Source organism: Lepisosteus oculatus, chromosome 8, assembly GCF_040954835.1.
Source record: "Lepisosteus oculatus isolate fLepOcu1 chromosome 8, fLepOcu1.hap2, whole genome shotgun sequence".
Lineage (NCBI taxonomy): Eukaryota > Metazoa > Chordata > Actinopteri > Semionotiformes > Lepisosteidae > Lepisosteus > Lepisosteus oculatus.
Genome location: NC_090703.1, coordinates 50,797,767 through 50,820,783, shown reverse-complemented (window position 1 = coordinate 50,820,783; position 23,017 = coordinate 50,797,767). Strand labels below are relative to the sequence as shown.

The 23,017-nt window shown below is 45.2% G+C and overlaps 1 protein-coding gene across 2 annotated transcripts in view; it reads right to left on the bottom strand.

Moving 5' to 3' along the window:
* drp2 (dystrophin related protein 2) overlaps positions 1–23,017 on the bottom strand; it is a 60,718-nt gene that overhangs the window by 16,078 nt on the left and 21,623 nt on the right. The window contains exons 1-10 of one of the 2 annotated variants that reach the window (XM_069193804.1): positions 14,469–14,577; positions 12,358–12,514; positions 7,401–7,557; positions 6,116–6,236; positions 5,397–5,665; positions 4,680–4,826; positions 3,239–3,317; positions 2,209–2,269; positions 1,052–1,113; positions 358–432 (exon numbers count right to left, since the gene is read on the bottom strand). In XM_069193804.1, coding sequence (XP_069049905.1) covers positions 358–432; positions 1,052–1,113; positions 2,209–2,269; positions 3,239–3,317; positions 4,680–4,826; positions 5,397–5,665; positions 6,116–6,236; positions 7,401–7,557; positions 12,358–12,404 — 1,018 coding nt within the window. In that variant the 5' untranslated portion in view covers positions 12,405–12,514; positions 14,469–14,577. Of the gene's footprint in view, positions 1–357; positions 433–1,051; positions 1,114–2,208; positions 2,270–3,238; positions 3,318–4,679; positions 4,827–5,396; positions 5,666–6,115; positions 6,237–7,400; positions 7,558–12,357; positions 12,515–14,468; positions 14,578–23,017 lie in introns of those variants that run through there. The other variant, XM_069193803.1, reaches the window with a different exon arrangement.

The following is a 23,017-nucleotide window of genomic DNA, read 5'->3' as shown; positions in this document are numbered from 1 at the left end:
GCAGCAGTACACTTACTGCTCAGCCTAACTGGCAGCCAAACCCAAAGAAAATGAGACTTTGTTCCTCTCCTTCATTTACAAGAACATGTGGCGGGTTGTTTCCCCAGCCTCAGGGACAATGGGAAACAAAGAGCTCGAGCTCCTATTCCCTGGGCCCTGCCGCTGGAAAAGAACTCCATTTGGGAATGTCCTGATGTATGGATAAAGCCAGTGGTAAAAGCTGGAACTCCTTCTGCAGTCTGGGGCTACAATCCCAGCCGCCTCGCCTGCCAGCTGCGCCGCAGCTGGAGAGAACAGAGGTAGGAGTGGCGGAGATGCCTGCAGCATGGGGGGCCCTCCCCGAGGAAGAGTACGTACAGCGCAGAGCCTTCTGCAGTCTCCGTAGCTTCATGGCCGTGCGGTACGCCGAGAACTTGATGTTGTTCAGATCAGCTGAGAGAAGACAAGCACAGGGGATTAGCGCAGCGAGAGGGACCAGCAGGCCTCACAGATCTCACAGTCCTGCTGCTCGGAGAAGCCACCAGCAGTGAAGCCCACACTGCACCGCCCAGACCGCACTTCGCCTCGGCTAGATAAGGAATCCACAGAGCTTAACTCCGACTGGATCCACCGGCGATAGCCTCGAATGTTTGGGGAACAACAAATCAAATTGGATTAATAAAGAAACAAGATCAGTTTAATCAAGAACGCAGTGAATTAAATTCACATGAAAAAATAATGTAAATTGTCTCTTAGACAGTGATGGTGTCTTTGTCTTAAACTTGCAATTAATTACGCAACAAATAACTGATTTGTTATGCAACTCTAGATGAAGTTCAGGCTGGAAGCCAGTGAATTTTGTTAGAGCCCATCTCAAACCATTTCTCGCACCACGACTTCCGGGAAAAGTGCCAGGAAACTCTCCATAACTCCCAGGGCTCAGTTTAATCCAAACCAGGGCTTCTGGACTGAGAGAGTGCCGTACTAAACTTCTGTACGAGCTCTTACTCAGTGAGACGTGTCAGGGCACTGACGGAGGGTAAGATGAGGGAACCCGGTCAGAAAGACTCACCCAGTGCCTGATACAACTCTGTCATCTTCGGGTGGTCCCAGCAGGTAGTCTGAGCCTGGTGACTGAAATTTACAAAAACAAATCAGAAGTGGAAACATCATAATTTTATCAGCCACTTTTTTTTTTTCAAATGGTGAAAGCTAACACTTGAGCAAGATCGCCTTTGAGTAAGCAAAGCACAGTAAACCGCATGCCTCCCATTTCATCAGTGTAGCGCACTCAACAGTACTTACACATGCAGACTGACTCACACAGCCACATGTCCTTGTAGTTACAGCGGTTACAGTCCCCTTTGCTTCCAAAAGCAGCTGTGTCCCTGGCAGGGAGAATGCCCGTCCAGTGTACAGTATGTGGCAGGACAGCCAGAACTGCAATCTCACTCTCTCCTGCTTTACCAGGTAGCGTACACGGTAGAAGATCACAGGAGCCAGAGGCATAACTGTCCAGATGGCATCAAAGACATGCTCGCGAAAATGAGCGGCCCGGCCCCAACAGAATGCTTTAAATGAAATTCAAATTGGCCTCGTTGAGCAAGTCCCGCTTCCCCAAACCCGCTTTGAAGGAGCTTTTTTTTTTCTTCTTTTTTTTTTAACGCCTGGCGGCACATTCGCCCAGACTGCGAGCGATCCCTCACGGGAAATACGAATCGATTTGCACAGCTCAGGTGTAGGCAGGGAGACCAGCGGCTCAGCCACAAAACCAACAGAGAATTCGTGCAGGCTGGGGCGGGAGCAGATCCCGCTGATCAAAGTCCGTGATTCCAGGCAAGCAGACAATCTTGAACGATAATCTTTACGGAACACAAGACGTGCAGGGAGAGATGCAATTAACAAGACGAAAGGATTAATGTGCTTTGCATAAATCTGCTGGCGCACTCCTGGTATTTCTGCCGGTGCCAGAAAAGAAAAGGCTAATCCACAGACATATTCTTCTGCAGGTGACGCTCAACAACATTTTCGCAATACTCTGATCAGCGATGCCGCACTCCTCATAAACCACTGCACAAAGCTTGTAAACCCCACTGTGAGTCAGGGGGGATTAGAACTTTCTAGGTACAATGGGGCAGAGGCTTGTGCAGTTTTGTGATGAAAAACTGAGAACTAGGAGATAACCGTTATGTGTTAAACCCCAAACTGTTGTTTTATTCTTTTTCTTACTTGATGTAGTATGGCACTTTGTTGGGGGATATAGCCCGCTCCCAGGGGATCTGCACAGAACCTGAAAGAGAGATTATCCATGAGCCACAGAGAAGAGTTAGCTCAGTCTCCACACTCAGGACCGAGTTCAGACTGATTCCTTGGGTTAAGATCAGTCCCTAATGGTGGGTTACGACTCGCACGCTCAGACCTTGAAAAGGAACGGCAGCAGAGAGTAAAAGGAACCAGAGAGGTCTCTGCACACTCACAAGGCTGGTCCTGGGTCACAAAGGGTGAAATCTTACGAATCAAAGAAGAAACTCGCATGAAGCCAGAGGATCAATACAGAAGAAGTCCAATTAGATTTATATCACTGTACCCAGAAATACACATCGAATCATTAAAATAAATACACTCTCGAGATTATCTCTCTCCACCAGAAAAACATGCTTGCTCTGCCAATTGGAACATAGATGTCAATAAAACCCATTAAAGGAAGTTAAAGCAGCAGGAAAAACACAACATTAATTTTTCTTGTACATTGCAGTTGACTTTTTCAAAGAACACCAAGTGGAAAACAGACCGTTTCTGTGTCTTTCGGATCCAAATGAAAGCTATAGAGCACCTCCCATCTCCACTGTGCTCCCTTCCGAAGTTAAGACAGCCCTTAAGAAGCCCTGGTGATCATTCTCCTTTAACCAACACACAGTACATACTCCCCTCACGGCCTGTTCTCATGTGATCAGAACACTCTTTTATAAAAACAGCCCATGGTTTGTACTTTTTCTTTCACACTTCACAAGAGAGAGAGACACTCTGTAGCATCTAAACACCCTCATGTTACTCAGCATCTTTCCACTTGCAGGACACCCTGAATCTGGCTGGGTTTTGCAACCGAAAACCCTGAAGCCTTTGTGCAGCACGTGTGCAGCAAGCAGGCACTGACGGGAGCACACATCATTCCTGCTGTAGCATATTCTAGGCTGTAGAGCTAAAAACTGAGCATTTCCATCTTTCTATTCAGCATTCCTTGACCAGAGAAGATGCTTACTGGACAGGAAGTGCTGGGACCCTGGTCCGAAATCTCTGTGGGCGTCCTGGAGCTGTTTGAGCCGTTCGTCAACAGAGCCCTGCAGAAGACAAAAAACACAAGAGACGGGAGATTTAAAATCAGCGCAGCTCTTCTCCTCTATAGCAGATGTTAGATGAGAAGCCTCTTCATGCGACAGGAAATTTGCAATTAGAGATCCGCTTGTCCCTCTCCAGTCAGAATGCCAACTCTGTGCAGTGTTCAGGAAACAGCACACTCCCTTCATATTAAACCTTTAAACTCGGTAAAGAAATGGTTATGTGTACGTCAATAGCACAAGGGATTTCAGCAAATACAGCATAAAGGTCTTATCTTTCAGAGTTGAGGTTTTATACAGCAGGCCTGCAGGCTTTATGTGCTCTAATCCATGATTAAGTTTAGAATATTGGATTTATTTAATCTATTAATGTCGGAGAATAAACTATATATACACATTTGACTAATGAAATACACCTGGCCTGAAATAATTTTTGGCAGAAGCCAGTAGTAAACATTAATTGTGAAAATAAGTCTAGCACATCAAAACTACTGAGTTAGGAAAATAAAATATTATACTAAAAGCAAATAAGCCCACCACTTAAAAAAATAAAGTTTGGAGCATTAGGAAGGCTCAGAAATCAAGGTCAAGGTATTCAACCCACTTTTTCTGATCTACAAAACAAGTTTTTTTACCTACAAGGGGAGCCGTGCAAATCAAATATTAAAGTTAAAGATATTGGAACAAAACAATGGAAACCAGCACATTAAAGTACATCACATCTGTGCCACTATACCAAGAGCAGAACCGCAGCAATTATTCAATTGAATAATTCAAATGACCGTAATCACAATTCTCGCTTTTATTCAACTAAAAAACACGAAAAAGAACTGAGGGGAAGAAAGTTTTCCTTCCCTTCCACATTTGCACTCCTATTTATAAATTATTTCAGCCAGAAGGTAATTAGCTACATGCGAGAGACCCTCTGGGTACAGGGTTTTTGCACAAACACATTGGAGCACGAGGCTTAAAATTTCAAAAGCCAGGGCATGTGAGTCATGAGGTTGCCCTGATGCACAGCCTAAAACACTCAGCTAATGCCTGACCCAAAAGATTACAAATGCATTGTCTGCACTCATTGCACTCATGATCCCAGTCTCAGAACATGATGCAGACGTGCTGTGGAGTAGCTGGACCAGTCCCACTTCTCTTGCAATGCTGCAACAGTGTGGCTCTCTGAGCTGAGACGGAGGAGAAACACACACCAGCTATTTGAAATTGGGTAAGCATTGCACGGGAGAACTGGGAATAGTTGTTTACTGCCTGGATCTGTGGCTCTGTGCTGAAATGCAGGAGCTGCAGGACAGTAGCTGCTGCGTTGAGAGAATCCCAACGCCCTGCACAGGAGGGGAGAGGGGGACTCACCTGCAGCTGCTTCCACCTGCTGTTCAGGTGTTCCAGGGCTCGGGCGTTCTCCCCGGACAGGTGCACGTCTGAGATGGCCAGCTGGTGAGCCAGGTCGTTAATGTGCTTCATGCCTTCCTTCACTTGAGACAATTCCTCCTTAAAGAGCTGAGGGGGGAAACAGAAAGAAACACAGCAGCCATCAGAATGGGAGAAACCCCTGCAGCCCCACCCAGCAGCCAAACAAGCAGGTCAGTTCCAACCATGGCTTATGACAAAAAAATACATTTTTATTAAATACTGACACTGGTCTGGAAATACACCTGCTCTTATTTCCTTCAAACAGACCAAGTTATTTGTGCCCATTTATTGTGTGGAAATTTAAAGACAGAATAGAAGAAGGGGGGTCTATATAGCCTGGCCTGTTTGTTTGTTCATTAGCAGCTTATTTAGGCTTTCTGTCCTTTGAAGGTTTAGCTAATTTGTGTTATTACACATATTAATTTCTGGGCCGTTTCTTCTCAGAAAGTTATTTTGAAGTGTAAAGGTTCCAGATATTCTCACGAAAAAGTATTGGAGCTGCTCAGACATACAGTACAGTAAGGACACAGCGCTGCACTGACAGGTCACAGGACATTTTGTACCATTAATCCCCCATAATGCTTCAAACAGTAAGGAAACGGCACCCGAACGAGAAGTGCAACAGGTGAGACGTTTAAAGAGCTGGGAAGCGCGGACCTTGGTGGCGTCGATGTGGTCCTGCAGGGAGTCGATGAAGAGGTCCCCCACGGGCTCCCAGGCCTCCCGCACGCCCTCCGCCTGCTCCAGCGCCCCGCCCAGCTCCTCCATGGTGCCCTGCAGCTCCAGCAGCCTCTCCAGCGTGCGCTCCATGTGCCGGTGCCGGTCGAGGCAGCGCGCCGTCAGCTTCTCCCACAGGTCGCTGGCCACGTTGGCCTGCTTCCACACCGAGCGGCTGACATTCTGGATCCGCCGCCGCGGCGACACGTCTGCAACAGGCCACAGTCAGGCCCTGCCGCCTGGCATTGTGGGAACTGGAGCCACACCCATCACAGCCTCCTCAACAGGACATGAATGTGCAGGCCAAAGGCACAGCGTTGGTTATACTACTGCTGTGAGATATTCATTAGTGAACATCGAGCCCACAGAAATACTCATCCTTTATTTTACCATGACTAGCTGGATTAATATTCTACTTCCATTATTCAATTTTAAATACTGTTTTAATGTCTCTGAAAGTTTCAGGAATATAAACGGAGACTTGGGAGGATAGACGGCATGTCTTAGGAGAACAGTTTAACCAGCGACAGCAGCAGCATCAGTATGATAAAGACGGGGTTTTTCTCAGCTAGGCAAGCAGCTAATTTGTTAAATTTTATTACTTCTGACAAATCAAAGCCTAAATTAACCAAAAGGACAGGCCCTGCTCCCAAGCCGACCTTTGCTGTCAGCGAGCGTCTCCTCGGGCTCCTCGAAGGGGTGCTGGGACAGGAAGGCCTGAGCCGACTCCAGGACGGAGTAGATATAGGGGCCTCTGGACTTCACATCCTCAATGAAGGCCTGCAGAGGAAACACAGCCTCCTCAGAAATAAATCCCAACATCACTCAGAACAAACTGCAGTTCCCCTTCTTCACAGGCAGCCACTTATAAAAACAGGCCTGCGATATGTCAAGATTATTATATGAAATCTCATGTATTACTCACAGGCCCAGTTAGTCACTCTATTCTCTGTTGTGTCATGTGGCTTTTAAAGCTTCCTTCGAACAACAGGAAAATATCTGCGCCTCTGGTGTGTTACCTCTAACACAACGTCCCGATGACAAGTCTCGCTCCTAGTTCAAACATATCACTCCGGTCAGTTTTTATATTTTGTAGCATTTCATGTTAAATGACAAAAATTTATTCAAAGATAAGCACCAGAATTAGAAATGATATTTACCGCACTTTTTAAGTAGAGCAATAACTGATCAGATCTTACTCGAATGGTTTTCCTGGACTTCTACATTCAGATGAGCTTACTTGTAATGACAAGACATTTTAAGAAGAAAAAAGTCAAGACAGCTGATAATGTGTCAGTACATTTTACAATGGATTCATCTCATTGACCTTCTCATGCATCAGTTTATCAGGACCCTGGGGACCCCATTATATCCCACACAGTCCACCTGAACACTTGGCTAGACGATGTGCAGGCCCAGACTCCCTCTGCGTTCTGCTGATGTATCTCCGCACACACACGCATGTAGGTGAATGAGTACAGTTAACCTCAGATCAATAATTAAAGCTAACAGTGTTCAAATAACTTATAATTCTTTTACCAGAGCGGGATCCCTACCCTTGCCAGTCAAGAGTTTAAGCCACAGAGGAATGGAAAGGTGGCTGTGCTGTAGCACAGAAAAGCCCAACTCCACTCCTGTTTCACTTCTGTATCAATTGTGGATTAAAAAAGACAAGACCTGTTGACCTGCAGGGCTCTACCTCCAACCTCCACTTTAAGTTTTTTTCTATGGCTTTTTCCATTTTCTAAAGCTGCCCTTTGCAGCATCCCTAGTGAAGCCATAGATCAGGTTCAGGACAAAAAAAAAAACAACGTTTGTGAACAGCTGAGTACTGCATTGCTTCAAGTTAAAGCTTGCTAGTCTTCACGGATGTCAGCGGAGTTCGCAAATGAAGCCCGGGGAGTTTGCCAGGCAGCTCTGCAGAGGCAAGTGGTTTCCCTCTACCTGGTGGAATTCGCTCTGCTGCTGCACGGCCCCCACATCGCCGCCGAGGGGCAGCTGGTCCGACAGCTCCTCGTCCTTCAGCGTTAGCCAGTCGATGAGCTCCTGCAGGGAGAGCTGCAGCTTCCCGCTGTTGTCCGAGAAGGCCTCCAGCCGGGCCCTGTGGAGAGGGACACGAGACACATCACCCTGGGCACCTGGCCGAACCCGGGCCCGACCGCCTTGCCCCGTCTGGAATTATTCAGCATTTCTCCGGCAGACCTGTCTGCCCCAGGCAGCTGACAGCAGGAAAGCACAGCTTCACAAAAAAGAAAAACAGAAAAGATTTCAATTGCAAAAATGTAACAGGTTTAAAATCTATAAAATACCAGGAACCTGCTACAGTGATATTACAGGAAAATGTATTTCAGAAACAGAAACTACCATCAAAAAAGAATCTATATATTTAGGATTACATAAAGTTGCATAGGATATATATCATGTATAATATTTTTTGGTATTGAACACAAAAATGGAGGTTGTGTTTGACTTGTATCAGGGCAGCAATGGTTCTCCTAAGTGAGGTATTAGTCATTTAGAGAGGCACTGGGTGATGTTTCGTGCAAGACACAGAGGGGAGGCAGTGTCATCTGCGCAGCCAGACACAGTGGAAGAGTGTTCCTGGGCTCCTGGCTGTGAGGCTGATGAGTCTCCATCAAGATCACAGCTGGGGGCGAGTGAGAGGGCACTGTGTTTTAATCACACTGCATCGCGCCGCTTGCAAGCAACAGTCTGGAGTTTCTCCAGGCGCCCTCCTGCCTTCCCAAGACAACCTGGTGTAATAAACCCTGCAGAATATCTCCAGGAAAACGGCTGTCCTCCCTTACAGTGCTAAATGGAATAAGGCACGTAAGGAAGTCGACATTTCATTCTCAGCCCAGAAAACAAATCTAAGTGCGAGTAACTACCAGAACACGCTGTTACTCAACCCAGTCTTAAAAAATGATATTTTTTTTTAGCAGAATAATTCTTCTCTGGGTTTTAATGAGTCAGTAGTTATTATTCACACGACTCCTTATTCAAAAAACAGAACCTGTGTTTTCAGGGAGAAAGAAGCACATCCCCTCACTGCACAATTCCGCTTGAGGTTATTTTGTTTTCTCACAGGTTAAAGGGAGAGCCAGTTAGCAGAGGAAAAGGAGGAGGTGGACAGAGAGGAGAAAGATGAAGGCGACAGCAACTGGATTAAAACATTCACAGTTGCACGCAGCAGAAAATGGATTTTATTGACATAATCCATCCATCCATTTCCTCAACCGCTCCATTCAGTACAGGGGCGTGGGGGAGCTAAATATTGAACTGCAATGTTGAGCTAAAATGCGAACACTAACAAGCTTGAGCGCATTACATAAGGAAGGATTTAAAGGTCAAACAGGTGCATGGAGTGCTTTTATTTGCTTTCTGCAGGACCAGAGTCAGCATCAGCTTCCCTGAATTTTAACCCTCAGCGTTTGAAAGGGGTAAAATGCTGAACTGAATGAATGGGATTCCTTTCTCTTCCATAACAATGCAAGAGCTGGTCATCTCAGGAAAATAGGGAGCATCGGAGTACAAGAATACCAGGAGTGTAAAATAAAGCTTCTTGGGGTATGGAGGCCATTGTTCAGGCAGTCTGCCCTGCGGGAGGGATATGGCTCTGGCCGGAGACTCTGCTGGAGCTCTCGCAAAGCAAGCCGAGCTGAGCCGAGCCGAGCCAGACCGACTCCAGCAGCAGGAGGGAGGGGAGCACGCTGTGACAGGAGAGGACGCATTTGACCAGCCTCTCCGGGGAGAAGCAGCCTGCCCCCCGAAACACAATCACAGGCCTCAGAGCACACCTGTGCTTTACCACACAAGAACTTAGCAGTAGATGACAGAGATGTTAGAAGATCCAATTAATTCCCTTTCATCTGGAATATGCAGGGGTCTCTCTGGGGTAACACAAGTCCACTCAGCTTCATTAATATTCTGTGCAACAGGGTCATGTTTCAAGGAGTGAAGGGTTAAGGACTTACTGATCAGAAACGAACCCTGGGTGGTAAGTGCAGTGTCAGATCCACAAGATAATATTTATCAGGGATCAAGTATTCTGGATTTTGAAAGGAGCTCTCTCTATATCCATCAGCAAATCACAGTTTAATACGGAGTCAACTCATTAACAGTATTATCACTAGTAAAGTAAAAGCAAATGGGACATTTTAACGGCATCAATGACGATGGGCTGACCCCCGAGTCTGAAAGCAGTTTCACTGCTAGTTCCTTTATAACACTGTGCTTTGCTGCATTTACAGTAGATGGTAGACATTAGAGAAACCATCACATTGTGCTGGGCACCATATCCCTGTCTTGAGAGTTCAGCTGTGTATAAGCCAGCAGGCTATTTAAATATCATTAACATAGTTTAGAAGTCATTCGTTTTTACATCACGCATTGAAGACATCCCCACTACAGGTATTTTAACCAAGACAATCTGTGTAGTCATTTATGAGAAAAATTTATGTGTAATTTAGGGTTTATCAAATTTGAAAAAATACTGAATATAGCAATCCAAGAAATGAAATATTCTTGTGGAAAGAAAGTCCAGGAATCACATTCAGAGGACGTCATATTCTTCCCAGTCTTCAATTAACCACTCACTGAGGGAGTGTGAAAAACAGGCCTCTCTGAGTTCTGCTTCTAATTAAGGCTGAAGAAATAAATGAATTATTTTCATTCCTTCTGGAGTTCTCGCAGGATCCCTGTGGCTCTGCAGCTTTTTCTCCCTCCAGACATAAAAGCATCTGAACACAAGAAACCCAGAGCGCACAGAGCACACAGATTGACAGCCAGATTTAATCCTCAGTGAACCAACAGCACATTAACAGGAAATTATAAACACGACTTGTGACCTAAGCAAGCTCAGGCATCTATATTATCTTCATGGTATCTTCAACAGCCTCACCTCATTGTAAGCGGAGTTAATACTGAAGGTCGCTGTTGCTACACAACACACAAATATCTACAATCCAGGTACTGTATATTCTTGCGCTGATATAAAAGAATAATAAAAACATTGAAGGATAAAAATAAATACAAGTAATGATTGAGGAGCATTATGCATTGTGTGTGTGCGCCTTCACTGTGCTAAGAGAGTGCTTTGCACTGTTTCAGCCTTTTAGTACAGTTCCACTGGCGATCAAGCCGTCGTGCAGCTACACAATCAGGCCTCAAGCTGCAGGCCAGGACAGTAAAGATTTACCATGGTATACCCTGACAGAAAGAGACAATCATTGAGCAAAGCACAGTACCGTCCTGTTAACAGCAAATGAAAAGCACACAGAGATAAGAAAAATGTAGTGAGATTTGGAGGCTCTAGATATATACTAAGGATGGAAATGAGAAACAACTGTCCAGTTTCCCACCATTAACTGTCATTTAAGTAGTTTGGACAAACCCTAATTATGGTAGAGAACCCTTTCTTGAGAAAAAAACGAAGCATGCAGGTAAATGAATGGCCGAGGTTAGGGTTTGACCTGGTCCTGAACTTCTGTTTAAAAAGCCATAAGGGCCCAGAAAAACTCCACACAGCTCCAATAAACACAGCATTTTTTTCATAAGAGAGTTTACCCCCAGAGCTACAGGCTCTAACATGATGCTCTAACAAACAGGTCAGATTAAGACACTTTAAAAGACATTCGGCAGCACCGCGATAAACACTCCAGTGTCTTTAACCTCCAGGGTAGCAATTGAAAGTGTATAGTTCAGACTTACTTTCTTCGGATTCACACTGCTCTTTACAGATACAGTATAGTTTTGAATTATTCATGAGATGGTAATTCCATGTTGATTTGTTCCATCAGTAGAATCCGTGAAAATGTACAGATGTACTGTAGGAACATGCCATGTTCATTACGTAATACAATGTCTCCCTTTTGAAAGCAAAGAGCTTGTCCAGATTGCAGTTTTTTTTGTGCCTGGATCTTCCCTCAAGTGGTTTCATACCAGAGCTCCAACAACAGAATCATCTGCTCCCCTTCACCCCACTGATTAGCAGCTCTTTGATTGCTCTTTCCAATTAATCCTGTGGTAAGTGCCTTTTCAAAATGATGCTTTAGTGGGAAAACACTTCTCTGAATGTAGTTTCAGTGAACCCCGTGCATACACTTTTACTCAGCTGCTGTCATTTTAAAGATGGACACTCACATCATACATTCATTATGGTTATCCTGAGAGAGCCTTGTGTAATTTGATTACACAGGCTTTGCTTTCAGGGTGATTAAGAAGGAATCATAGCTGTAGTTTCTGGCTCGCTCAGCTTGCTGCAACTGCCTCCGAGTATTCCTGAGACGGCCGGCCCCCTCCCGCCTGGCCTGGGCGACTCGCACTGCACGCATACCTGCGCACACCTGCGCACACCTGGACAGCCCTCAAGCGTCTGAAAAATCATCCTCGCCTCGCTGAGGCCCTGCACGGAGAGGAGACATGCCAAAGCCTCCACATCCTTTTCAATCAATTTATTTAATATCTGTCGGGTAAAGTTAAGCATTTTGGAAACACATTCATACGCCATTTTTACAATGCAGCCCTGAACCGGACTGTGATTATGTGATGGTCATTTTACTGTGCTGGCAATATCGCAAGTAGCGACAAGCTCAGCGGATGAAATCCAGACTCTGCTGCACAACCTTCTTGCAATATCTCACATCCACCCGCTGGAAGAAAAGACCTTTTAAAATATCGGTCCAAAAGGCATTCCATGAGTGAATGAAACATACAATATGCATGTCCCTTTCTTTATCTGCCAATGTCAGGAACCATGGTTGCAGACAGTAGATTCACTGTCAAAAATGATTCCCTCGCATCTCTTTCATATTTTTCTTTTCAGCCAGGCATCACAGATCCCATTCGCCGTGCATGTTGCAGCGGTCAGCTCGGCTGGGAGCATGCCCCCTGGTGGTCTCACCTGATGTTGTGGGACTTGCGCTTGATTTCGCTCCAGCACAGGTTCATCTCCGTGGCTCGGCGCTGCCGGCGCCCCCTGCTGTCTGTGTGCTATTCAGGGACCTCCTTCCGTTGCCTGGGTGCCCACTGACATCCCGGGCACAACAACCTTCCGGCAGCTGCGTGGGACACAAACCAGGAAGAGGGATTTACAGATTGCACCCCTCACCACCTCTCACTTCTCTGCCTTGTCCGGCAACAAGCAAGAATCCACAAGTCAACACCAGAACAGGGAGGAGCACCTGCACTCGTCAAGACAGCAGTGTCCTGAAGTCTTCATTCGAGCTCTGATCTTAGGACTTAGAGCAAAACCACAGCTCAAAACAAAGACCCAACACAAATCATACTAAACCGCAGGTCTGAACTTTCATTATCCACATGCTGCAGATCATTTCCATAACGCCACTCTGCCAGTCACGGATATTGATCCTCTCATTGCAGCCACCTGAGCCAGAAGAGAAACCCTCTGCTAGGACAACAAGGAGAGGTGCTTGTTCTGATGTATTCGGACACATCGCTCCCATTGTAGGGTCTTCAGAGGGCTTCAGACTGCGGAAAACACAAGGCCTACAACAGTCCCTTGCAGTACAGAGACTGGGCAGCAGTATCCCTCATTCAGAAATCTAACAGGATGTCCTCAGCCCTTGGCTGTTAAGCACTGAAGGCTGCAGCGAGTGAAACGCTTTCTAACATCAGCAGTGTACTATGTTTTGGAGAGTATGATAATTACATAAACACCTGCAGTTTGGAATGATTTATTTCTGGGACCAAATTCCCCCTTTTCTTCCCTATTAGGTAGTTAACTATCATTTGTTGTTTTAGGTTTAGGGTTTAGTCAGTCGTTAACTGGAAAAATACTCCTTCGCCTTCAGCGTCTTCTCATTCGTTCTGTCACTCCAGACAGTTTACCCCCCCCAGCAGCCCCAGCCTGACGAGACACAGCTGGGGTCTGGAGCGAGGAAGCCACTGCAGCCACCACCAGCGACATGAGCTACACAGGCCAGGCGGCTTCCTCTCTTGCAGAGGTTCTCAAGCTCTTGTGTGGGTTGAAAAATCAAAAAGGGAAAAAAAAAAAATCGAATCCCTCCCTCAAACCCCAGGATTTCAAGCGCTGGGAGCTGTTGGGGACACGTGTCAGTATCAGGATGATTAGCATTACTGATCAACCTGCCAGAACTTTATCCTTTGTGTTCATATTAATTTCACGAAGATTAACCCCGCTCTGCAGAGCCATGGCTCTACAGTGCACCCCACGAGAAGCCAGCTGAATTTTTACATTCCACAAATCCCCTCCCCTCCTCGGCCCCGAACGGCCGCAGCAATTCGGTGCTCGTTAAAGGGTAATTATTTCATCCCTAATGAATCCTCCCTCTCCATCACTCTCCCCATAATCCACTGCCTCTCTGATTAATCCTTCTTGTTCACAGTTCAACAGAGATCCCGATAGGCTCTGGGGTACTTTAAATAACTCGAAGAAACGCAGGAGCAACTCACTTCCTGTGTGGTTTTTGCACAGGAAGTGTTGGGTCTTTGCACAGCCTGTGGACCCTTGGTGTTGTGTGGAAAGACGCTAGTAATGTAGACGACTGATGCTAGATATCTGCACACATACATGTACAGCCTACATACACACATTTCATTTGCAGAACTGAGGAATTCAAGACAAATCCTAAGGATCTGTCTTTCTAGATACGTCTTTAAATATGTTTATATATTAGAGCATTATATAAAATTCCTTTGAGTCTAAAAAATGTATTCACATTGGATACCTGTACAAAAATACACCACGAATGTGCCTTCATTTGTCTGAAGAAAAGCGTCAATTTTTAATTTAAAATAAAAAAGAACAGATTAAACAGTTGGGTAGAAACTATGCTCAAAACTGAACGTTTTAAGTTCTTGGTATTTATTCAACAAGAACTGGAAAGAAGCAAAACCTTACAGAAATACCCTATCCTATAGTAAAGTTTAAAAAAAACAAGCCTTGCTCTTGTCTTGAACTCCAAGTGAATTTAATTCCAGAAGACCCCTCCTTCACTGTGGTATCTGCCTATGAAGCCGATGTGAACTCACCTCTGCATTAAGACCATCGCAGCCCCGAATCTACAGCGTTCAGTGCTCCATGCCCGTGTGTGCTGCTGTAAACAGGGGGTAACACTTCCATGTGCTGGGCAGTTTGGCAGGGAAAGCTGTTGTTTCCTTTTAGTTTTTCTCTGAGGAATCCAGGGAGGCGTTAAGCCATATATCCCCACCCTCTGGCTCAATCGGAGCATTGTGCTCAGCATTCCAAATCACACCAACCTCCTGCCACACCCACAGAGCGCCGGAAAGGTTACCTTCAGAACAAGTAGCCTCCTGTCCACGCCAGCGCATCTCTACTGATGCTCACAGGCCAGCACGGCGCCACCGCATGGCCGGCCACAGGCAAAAACAGACACCCAGCAGTGGTGACTGGCGGTACGAGTCTGGCCACATCTTGCGCGATATGACGTCGAAAAGGTGCCGCAGTTTTTGGGGTAACTTGCGACTGAAACGTCGTTCGCAGTGCACCCCACTGAAGCTGCAAAGACCTGGAAGCATCCCAGGCCGGAGCTTCTTCTCTTTCTGGAAGAAGAGGAAAGTAAGGGCAGCCGGAGCCGGAAAACCTGTCCAGGGCTACAGTAAGGGAAGGACCGGTAGCTCGGACCTGGAGGGAGCAAAACCAAACCGTCCGCCTACGAGCTACTGGATGACCCGCAACCATGAGTCGGTGTCAAACTGCTTATTGGAATTATGTTGAGATAGTAACTGACTGAACTGTAAAAAAACTTGCATTTCAGCATCTCTGTACTACATCTCTACTTGGAACCAAGGATGGCTCTGTCAGCGTTAGCCCATTCGACCAACCCTTCCAGAGGACTGACCAGTGGCACTGGCCCATGCACTGCTGGTGAGCCATCCTGCTGGCTTCACTGCCCCAGTGCAGGAACTAGAGGCCCAGCCAGGTACTGCGGAGCAGCCTACTCTCCCCAAGAGAAAGCTGACGTCTAAAGAGAATTTCACCCATGGGACAGCACACAGCCTTGTGGCTATTTGGCATGACTCAATGCAACCTGTCACTCTGTGTCTTTTTCCAATAAGATATTATCCAGTCTTTCTATGGACAGTTCTGTCGTATAAATATATGATTTAGACTAGGGTTTTGAGCGACATGCATAGTAAAATCTGCAATTTGTTACAGTACATGGAGAGGCAGCCTAGCAGCCTGGATCAGTTTAATTATTAACACTGCACATGCCTGCCTGATGTGGAAGAGCTACAGAAGTGCAGCAAGGATTATTTGTGGAAGAGACTGTCTAACCCGGCTGGGCGTTCACAGGGCAAGTCCATTGACAATGTCCCTGCTCACAGCACTGAGACTGAAACAGTTCACAGCCTGCAGCGCTGGGAGACGCAGGTGTTCCACTGAACCTCAAATAAAAAACAAACCTCCCTTCGCCCCTGCCTGAGCTGGGACAGGCAGGTGAGATCACACCGCAGTGAGTGGAGATGTGCTGTCAACACACAGACACGTTTCCACATCATGCCCAAATCAGCTTGACAGACAGTGCACTCTGTCCTCACTGTTAACTCTGCAGAACTGCCCTGACCCACATATTACCCAGATACACATGGCATTCCACTATAGGGCTGGACCGGCCTCTCTCTACTGCCCAGAGACACAGACAGACTCCAATGCCCTGGGCATTCGAAGAAAAAGCCACAGATCGCGGTGATAAACCAAAACCACAGTAGCAGAACAGCAGGACAGAGTACTTCCTTGGTCACTTACAGACCATGGAAATACTAATGGACAAGGGCAGAGAGGAAAGAAAAAAATCAGATGGAGCAACAAAGTGAAAAGGACTGTCATCTACACAACTGCAGATTTGAAGACCGAGGATTTGTTTGCTGGAGGTGTGATGCTGTGAAAGAGTTAAGTCATCATCTGAAGAGATGAAAATACGTTACAGCAGGAGGACTCATTCTTTGTTTAGGCAATCGTGGAAGCTCGGCGTTTTATGCGTCTGTGACTAAAGCCAGCAGCAATGGGATGTCTACAAAGGACAGTAACAGGAACGAGAACGTCTTTGTTCCGAGCAACCGAAAACAACATAAAATTTGCAAAACAAATCTGAGGAAAATATATACAGGTTTTACTGAGTAGAGAGTGCAAAATATGAAACCTCAGAAATATTTATAAGGCACACAGTGTCTGAATCTTTGCCAACAAGAAAACCAGATTTCTTTTAATTTAGCTGTATGTGCACTGCTTCTGAATTCCTGACGCAAAGCAAGAATAATCCAGCACAGCCTCTGCTCTGAAAAACACTCCAACACCTGATCAGAAAGTAGAACTGGCTAGTTCATGTTCCCTTCCTAAACATTCTTCTTTCCCTCTAGTTCTCTTTCTTCGAGGAGAAGAACACTAGGAGAGGAAGAGGGAAAGAGAGAGGAGTAATGTCTCTCCACGAAGAAGGGTCACGGGATCTATCCCACACTCAAAAACAGGAAGCAAATGAGTGAAACAAGAATTGACCACAACAGATAGACATGCTTAATTCAATTAAGAAACAGAAGGTTCCCTGAGGCATTAACTGCACCTTCTGTTTCAGAAACAATTCTATCGAACGTCATGGCTCCCCACACATGCAGTGTGTTACAGATAAAAACACTGAACGCTGCAAGGGTGACAGGTCACGTGTTTTAAATCTTCCTGACTCAAAGAGCTTCCACCATAGAAATATAGTATATAAACACTGCAGCATATCAGATTCACTTTATATCTTAAAGGTGTAGTTTTAAGAGCTTGATAAGCAAGAATCTTCAGTTTAAAAACTACCAATTTTTAAATGGCTATAGCTTACATTGCACAAAAAATAAAGATGACAAAATATTTTAACACTATACTGTTTTACTCACAGTAACTACCCGATCTTTTAATATATGACTGATTGTGTACAATACTCATGCTAAATTGATTATCTGAACTTATTACGAGACTTATCAAAAAGCATTTTTTTCTTTCTACAAATGTAATTCTAAAACGCTATTCTTTTGTCTTTAATTATTATTTTCTTGGTTTCCTGAATTCATGCACTTTACACAAATCTCAAACGTACCTATTTTCAGGATTAATTCAACATGTGACACCTGCAATAAACTCACTGAGCCTTGATGTGAAAAATAATGGTTTAATTTAATGACACAGGAAATAAGCCACTTTTATTTCTGCATTTCTGTTTAATTTTAAATGTACCATGAGATTTTTTCTCTTTCACATATTAGCTCAGTAGATTTACACAGTGGGATTGCATTTTTTTTGCTTCAATGCTTTAGAACCCATATTTAATTAATGTAAAGAGTAAAACTTTTAAACCTTGCTAACACATAGTGCCTTCATCATTGCAGAACTAGATTCTGTCTTCATAAATAAGATGTCTCCTAGAATGCATTCTCCTCCCTGTTGTGTTACACCGGCCACTGCAAACAGGATGAAAACACTTTGATAAAAGCAACAGCAAAACTGCTGGTTTACATCCAGACTACATGTTTATCCAGTTGCGACCCCGTTCGCTCAAAAGGCGCCATACAGTACATCTATCAGGCCACTGCTGGGGCTGGGAGGGCTCAGACTGGCTAGAATACCCTTGGGGCGTCAGCTGTCATGGTTTGGATGCCTGTGAGGTGGCAGAGCTGTCGGTGAGAGCTGCATTGTTCCTCCAGTTGATGCCCCTTCAGCTGTGGGTGCTGTGGGCCTCACAGCCAGAAAATTGTCAGATGGGTCTGACATCTCTCACGCCAGAGTGTTTAACAGACCGTTTAACAGACCGTTGAGGGGCTGGGTGGACAAAAAATGTCATGTCTGTATCAAACTCAAAAAATGGTTACTTCCAACCAGCTCATCTAATGTAAGCCAATTCCAGAAGCTCACAATGGCAGGTCCCAGGAAGCCAGCTCCCAGGGCTGTGTTGAGTGAAACCAGCTGGGTGAACTTCAGCCCTGTATTTGAACAGCCTCCGTATTTGGTCTCTGTGGAATAGCTTGTGGGGGAGAGTACTGCACCTGGGGAGAGTCTGCTGAGGGAGATGGACAGGAATAAAGAATAGCCCCAGTTAAGGTAGAAAGAACATAATGCTTCCATCAATATCCACTGATGTGCCAGTTTCAAAATTTCCTCTGGTGCAAATTATCGGACGTTGAGTTTCACTAGATTATTTTTAATACAAAGCATGAGGCAAAAAGACATGTGAATCATCGCTATAGGTACATATGCACTGCTAAATGATGAAATATGCTGCAGCTGCCAAAGTGAATAATAAAATTAGACTTGTTCTGGTGATTCATACACAGAAGAAGTAGCAGAGTGAGCCCGCTTTCAAAGCCTAAGATCATGCTTACTTAGGGAAAAGAATTCTTTGCACTGAAGTTTTAACTCCTTCCTTTAAAAGCCAGTGAGACAGCACCATTTTTGGATCACTTCTTTTTCTATAATAACAAGTGCACATGTAAAAGGGGAAAGCCAAGAAAAAAAAAGGAAAATTAATGAGTAAAAAGCAAATTGTACAGTATACTACCCCAATTTCAACAGAGAACTCAGGCTAAGAGACTGTTGCAAGATAGCAAGAGGACATCAGCAAGTCAAGATGGTGAAACAGACCTGCAGTTCTCTCTCCAGCTGCAGCCCCAGACCCCAGCAAAGCCCTCCATGTGGCTGGCTGCCCTTTACAAATAGTACACAGTCTCGACTGAGGGCTTCCTGTGCGTCACTAGCAGCGCAGCACCATGCAAAAGCAAGACTCTCCTTCTTCCAGGCTTTCCTGGGCACGATCGCAAGAAAACAAGAAAACACAGTGGCTCAGGCCAGGATCACGATCTCGATCACCCTTCCTCTCCGAGACAGAGTTCCTTTGCTAGCCCAGACCTGCTACCGTCTCTGCCGCGCGGGATTGCAGACTGGCCGAGGTGCGAACGCGCGAGAGAGCTCAACCGTCTGAACTCAGCTGATCCCGCTGTGCGCCAGCCTTCTGACGACAAGACCCCAGCCCGTCTGCTGATTTCCAGCTCGGATGGTGTCTGTGAAACACTCTTCATGCCGGGTGAGGAGCAAAACCAAAGCAAAGCAAAAAGGCAGAAGATTCGCTTCCCCCACTGGAATACTTCCGAGAAGATGGATGGCTCTGCTGGAACGTGGCAGACAGGAGTGCTCCTGAGCGGTACAGACATTTTGGTTGTGCGTGACAAACTGCTGCTTTTCGACTTCAATTAGGAGCTCAGCTAGGCAAACTGAGGCATAATAGAATTAAATGAGAAAGGACATGGACATAAACAATAGCACAAGCTTGACACTTTTTCCACTGAAATTGTCTTTTACAGCCATCAATCACAGAAGAAAACCGCATGTGTTGAACTGAAGATAGCCATTAGTGTGCAAGGCCATCCCTTAAGACCCTTCGTGAACTTGTTTTTGCCTTTAAATGCACTGGAATATACAACTCCCTTTCAAAGATGCTCTTCTCAAACAGAAAAAACCCTCATTTCTTGGCACACAGTTCTGTGTACAATGATTGCCATATTTCCCATAGTGCAGACCTCCTCCACACATTCCTGAAGAAGTGTGTGCTCTGGCACGCTGTCTGGAGGCGAGAGGAGATTGGAGGGAGTTGGGGGTCATTCTGAATAGCATTTTAAGAACATATTGTTAGGCTAACCTCTCTGGGATACACACAGACAAGAGGCCCTCAGGCACTTATTTTATAAATAATAATTAGCCTCTTTAAACTAGTTTTGTCTGCTGATTTCAAGTGAAAGGCTGCAATTTTCTGCACTCATTCTGAAGTCAGCTCACATTCACTGTGCATCAAGGTTACAACACATGTACCGTGCAGAACAATTACTGCACAGTTTTACGTCTAATGGCACAGTGAACAGGACATGTTAATCAATAAGCTTATAGATATTTAAGCAATGCATGCAGCCCATCAAATAAAGCAACATGCCATTCATCCTGGTGGACAGGTTTGTACATGGACCATTTGAATGATGCTGTGTATGAGAGCTTGGCTTGCCTCGTGCCTGACCTCAGAGGTTTCCAGGTCTGGTCACAGACAGACTGAAAGGAGGTCCTTGGCAGATGTCAGCGCAGCTGCCCCTGCAGGGATCACACTCCCCTCTCCCCTCGCTCCCACCACCACCTGTCCACGTCCTTCACCCACTAATATGGCTCACCCCACGCGCAGCCCCTGCAAACAGACACGGGTGCATTTGTGTGGATAAGATATGCTTAATCACTTTTGCAGTGTTTTGTACAGCACATGTTCTTTTATCACCTTTACTGGCCTAAAGAAAGGGACTCTGTGCCACTGTCACTCTGTACAACTGGGTGTCAGGACTGGAGCACAAGTCCAGGTGAGCACATTTCCACTTCATCCCTGAGCAAGCTCCTCTACCCACATCACCCCAGGGAGTGTCTGCAAAAACAGACACCAAAATGTAAGTCTAAAAAAAAAAAAAAAAAAAAAAGTTGATTGCATGATGATTTGAAAGAAAAAATCAAATGATTTTCAGGAGTGTTTGCTGTTATTCTTTAGCAATTTTGGAAGGATTCCCACGCACTTGCAATTCCAATGACCTCTTCAGCCTACTCAAACACAGCGAGCGGAGGCCAGCAGACAAGATTGACAAGAAAAATCCTACCTAAACCATTTTCCACTTCTGTAAATTTAAACTTCATGTGAAGATGAAAACATTCACATAAAGTAGGAGCAGGATAGAGTTTATTGCCATATGTACAACACATTTATATTGGAGTTCTGATTCATGCTGAATTCTTGGGACATACACAGTACAACAGGCAACACCAGACAATAAAGGGGAGTGACAAAAGTCAGTAATGTCTTCTTGCCTGAAGGATGCTCATTTTCTCCGACTTGGGGAATAGTCTCTTTGAAGACCAGACATGGTCTACAGTCTGTCCTGTCAGTGCCCATCACTGCCCTCTCCCTCAACATTACTGATTACTCCACTGGCACCAGGCTGTCCCTGCCAGTCCTCACGGGAAGGACAACGAGGAGAACAGTGATGAGCCAATTATGCATGCCTGCTGTTCTGACAAAAGGGCTTCTAAAGTAAAATCTCTGGGGTAACTGTAAGAAACGCATTCAGTTCAGTCCCAGTTCAGTTCAGTCCCACTTGTACACTTGTACTCTGAAGCAGCTGTGCACATGCAGCGACTCTGTCCTCCCTTCTGAGCATCAGAGTGTCCAGCAGAGCGTGTCTGCAGACAAGCCAGTGTGGGATCGACATCTTCATTCCTCCACTTGTCCAGAGGGCCTCCCGAAAGCTAATCTGCACCATCTCGGCTGCAGCTGCTCCCAGCAATTACATCCTTTATCATCCAGCAGAACGAGCAATAGCATCAGGGGAGAAAAAACACGGTGTTATTTACTTCACCTGAGACTTTGTCAGGAGCGAACCGGGGGATTGCCGTTGTGACAGAAACCTAAATCACTGGCTTGGAAAGCAATTTAACAGCCATGAAAAAACATCTCGGTCCAGGACTAGACTGCATCTTAAATCCTGGCAAAAAGATTGCTCAGGGATCGTTCTCCAGCTGTAAATTAAGAAGAAGAGGCCATAGGTTCCTAATCCTGGTCTGCAGGTCCATGCATCTGCTTCACAAATAATGACAACAGCCACACATTTCAGCTCACTGTGACACCATCAGCAGCTTCCGCTATTACAGATTATCCCAGGACTGCATCAGCTTGCTTATTCAAGTTTGGATTTCCTCATTACTTGTTCTGTGTAGCTCATGATACATGCCAGCACTATTCCAATCACCACCGTCTTCTGCAAGTTGCAGCTGCTTGCAAGCAGATCCACCAAGCTAAATCACATTCCCAGCATCTACCTGGGGTTGTTATTCTTCACAGTGTACACTAAATTAAAATCACTAAATTTGAACTCCTTTCTAACAAAGGAAAGAACATACCGTTCCAAGTATTCTTGGACATTAAAATCTGCATTCTTCAGTGCTGCCTTGTAATAAGGTTTAATACATTAGTAACAGGCATTTGCAGACAGGACTGCAAAGTGATAAATAATTTGCCTTTTTTCAAAGTTCTAGGTCGAGCCAACATTTTACTGCATTAATTTCTATATCTAATCTCAGTATCTATTTTTAAATTCCTGGATTTTTCCTGCAATTATAAAGAAAATGATTAATCTCAAGAAGACGGTTTTTAATTTTTAATAAATTTCTAATGGTGTTCTCCACATCAACGAATCCGTTGGGAATTATTTTTAAATTCACTGAATATTCACTCAAGGGGATGGCACCGATCACTGCACACTGTCCATGCTAATGATTCTGCCTGAGAAGCCCCAGGGTGATCAGGGACTACAAACTACACCTGGATGCACTCAAACCCTACAATAATTACAATAGATGCCAAATCCCTAACTAGTAATTCAGAAAGCAAGAGGTATTGCAGACAATGGGCTTTTGTCAAACAGAGACTTTTAGCTGTAATGAAGTCAAACCTCTCTTCTGATGGGTTTCCAAGGCCTGCCGCCTTAAGAAGGGCTTAAGCCACACATAA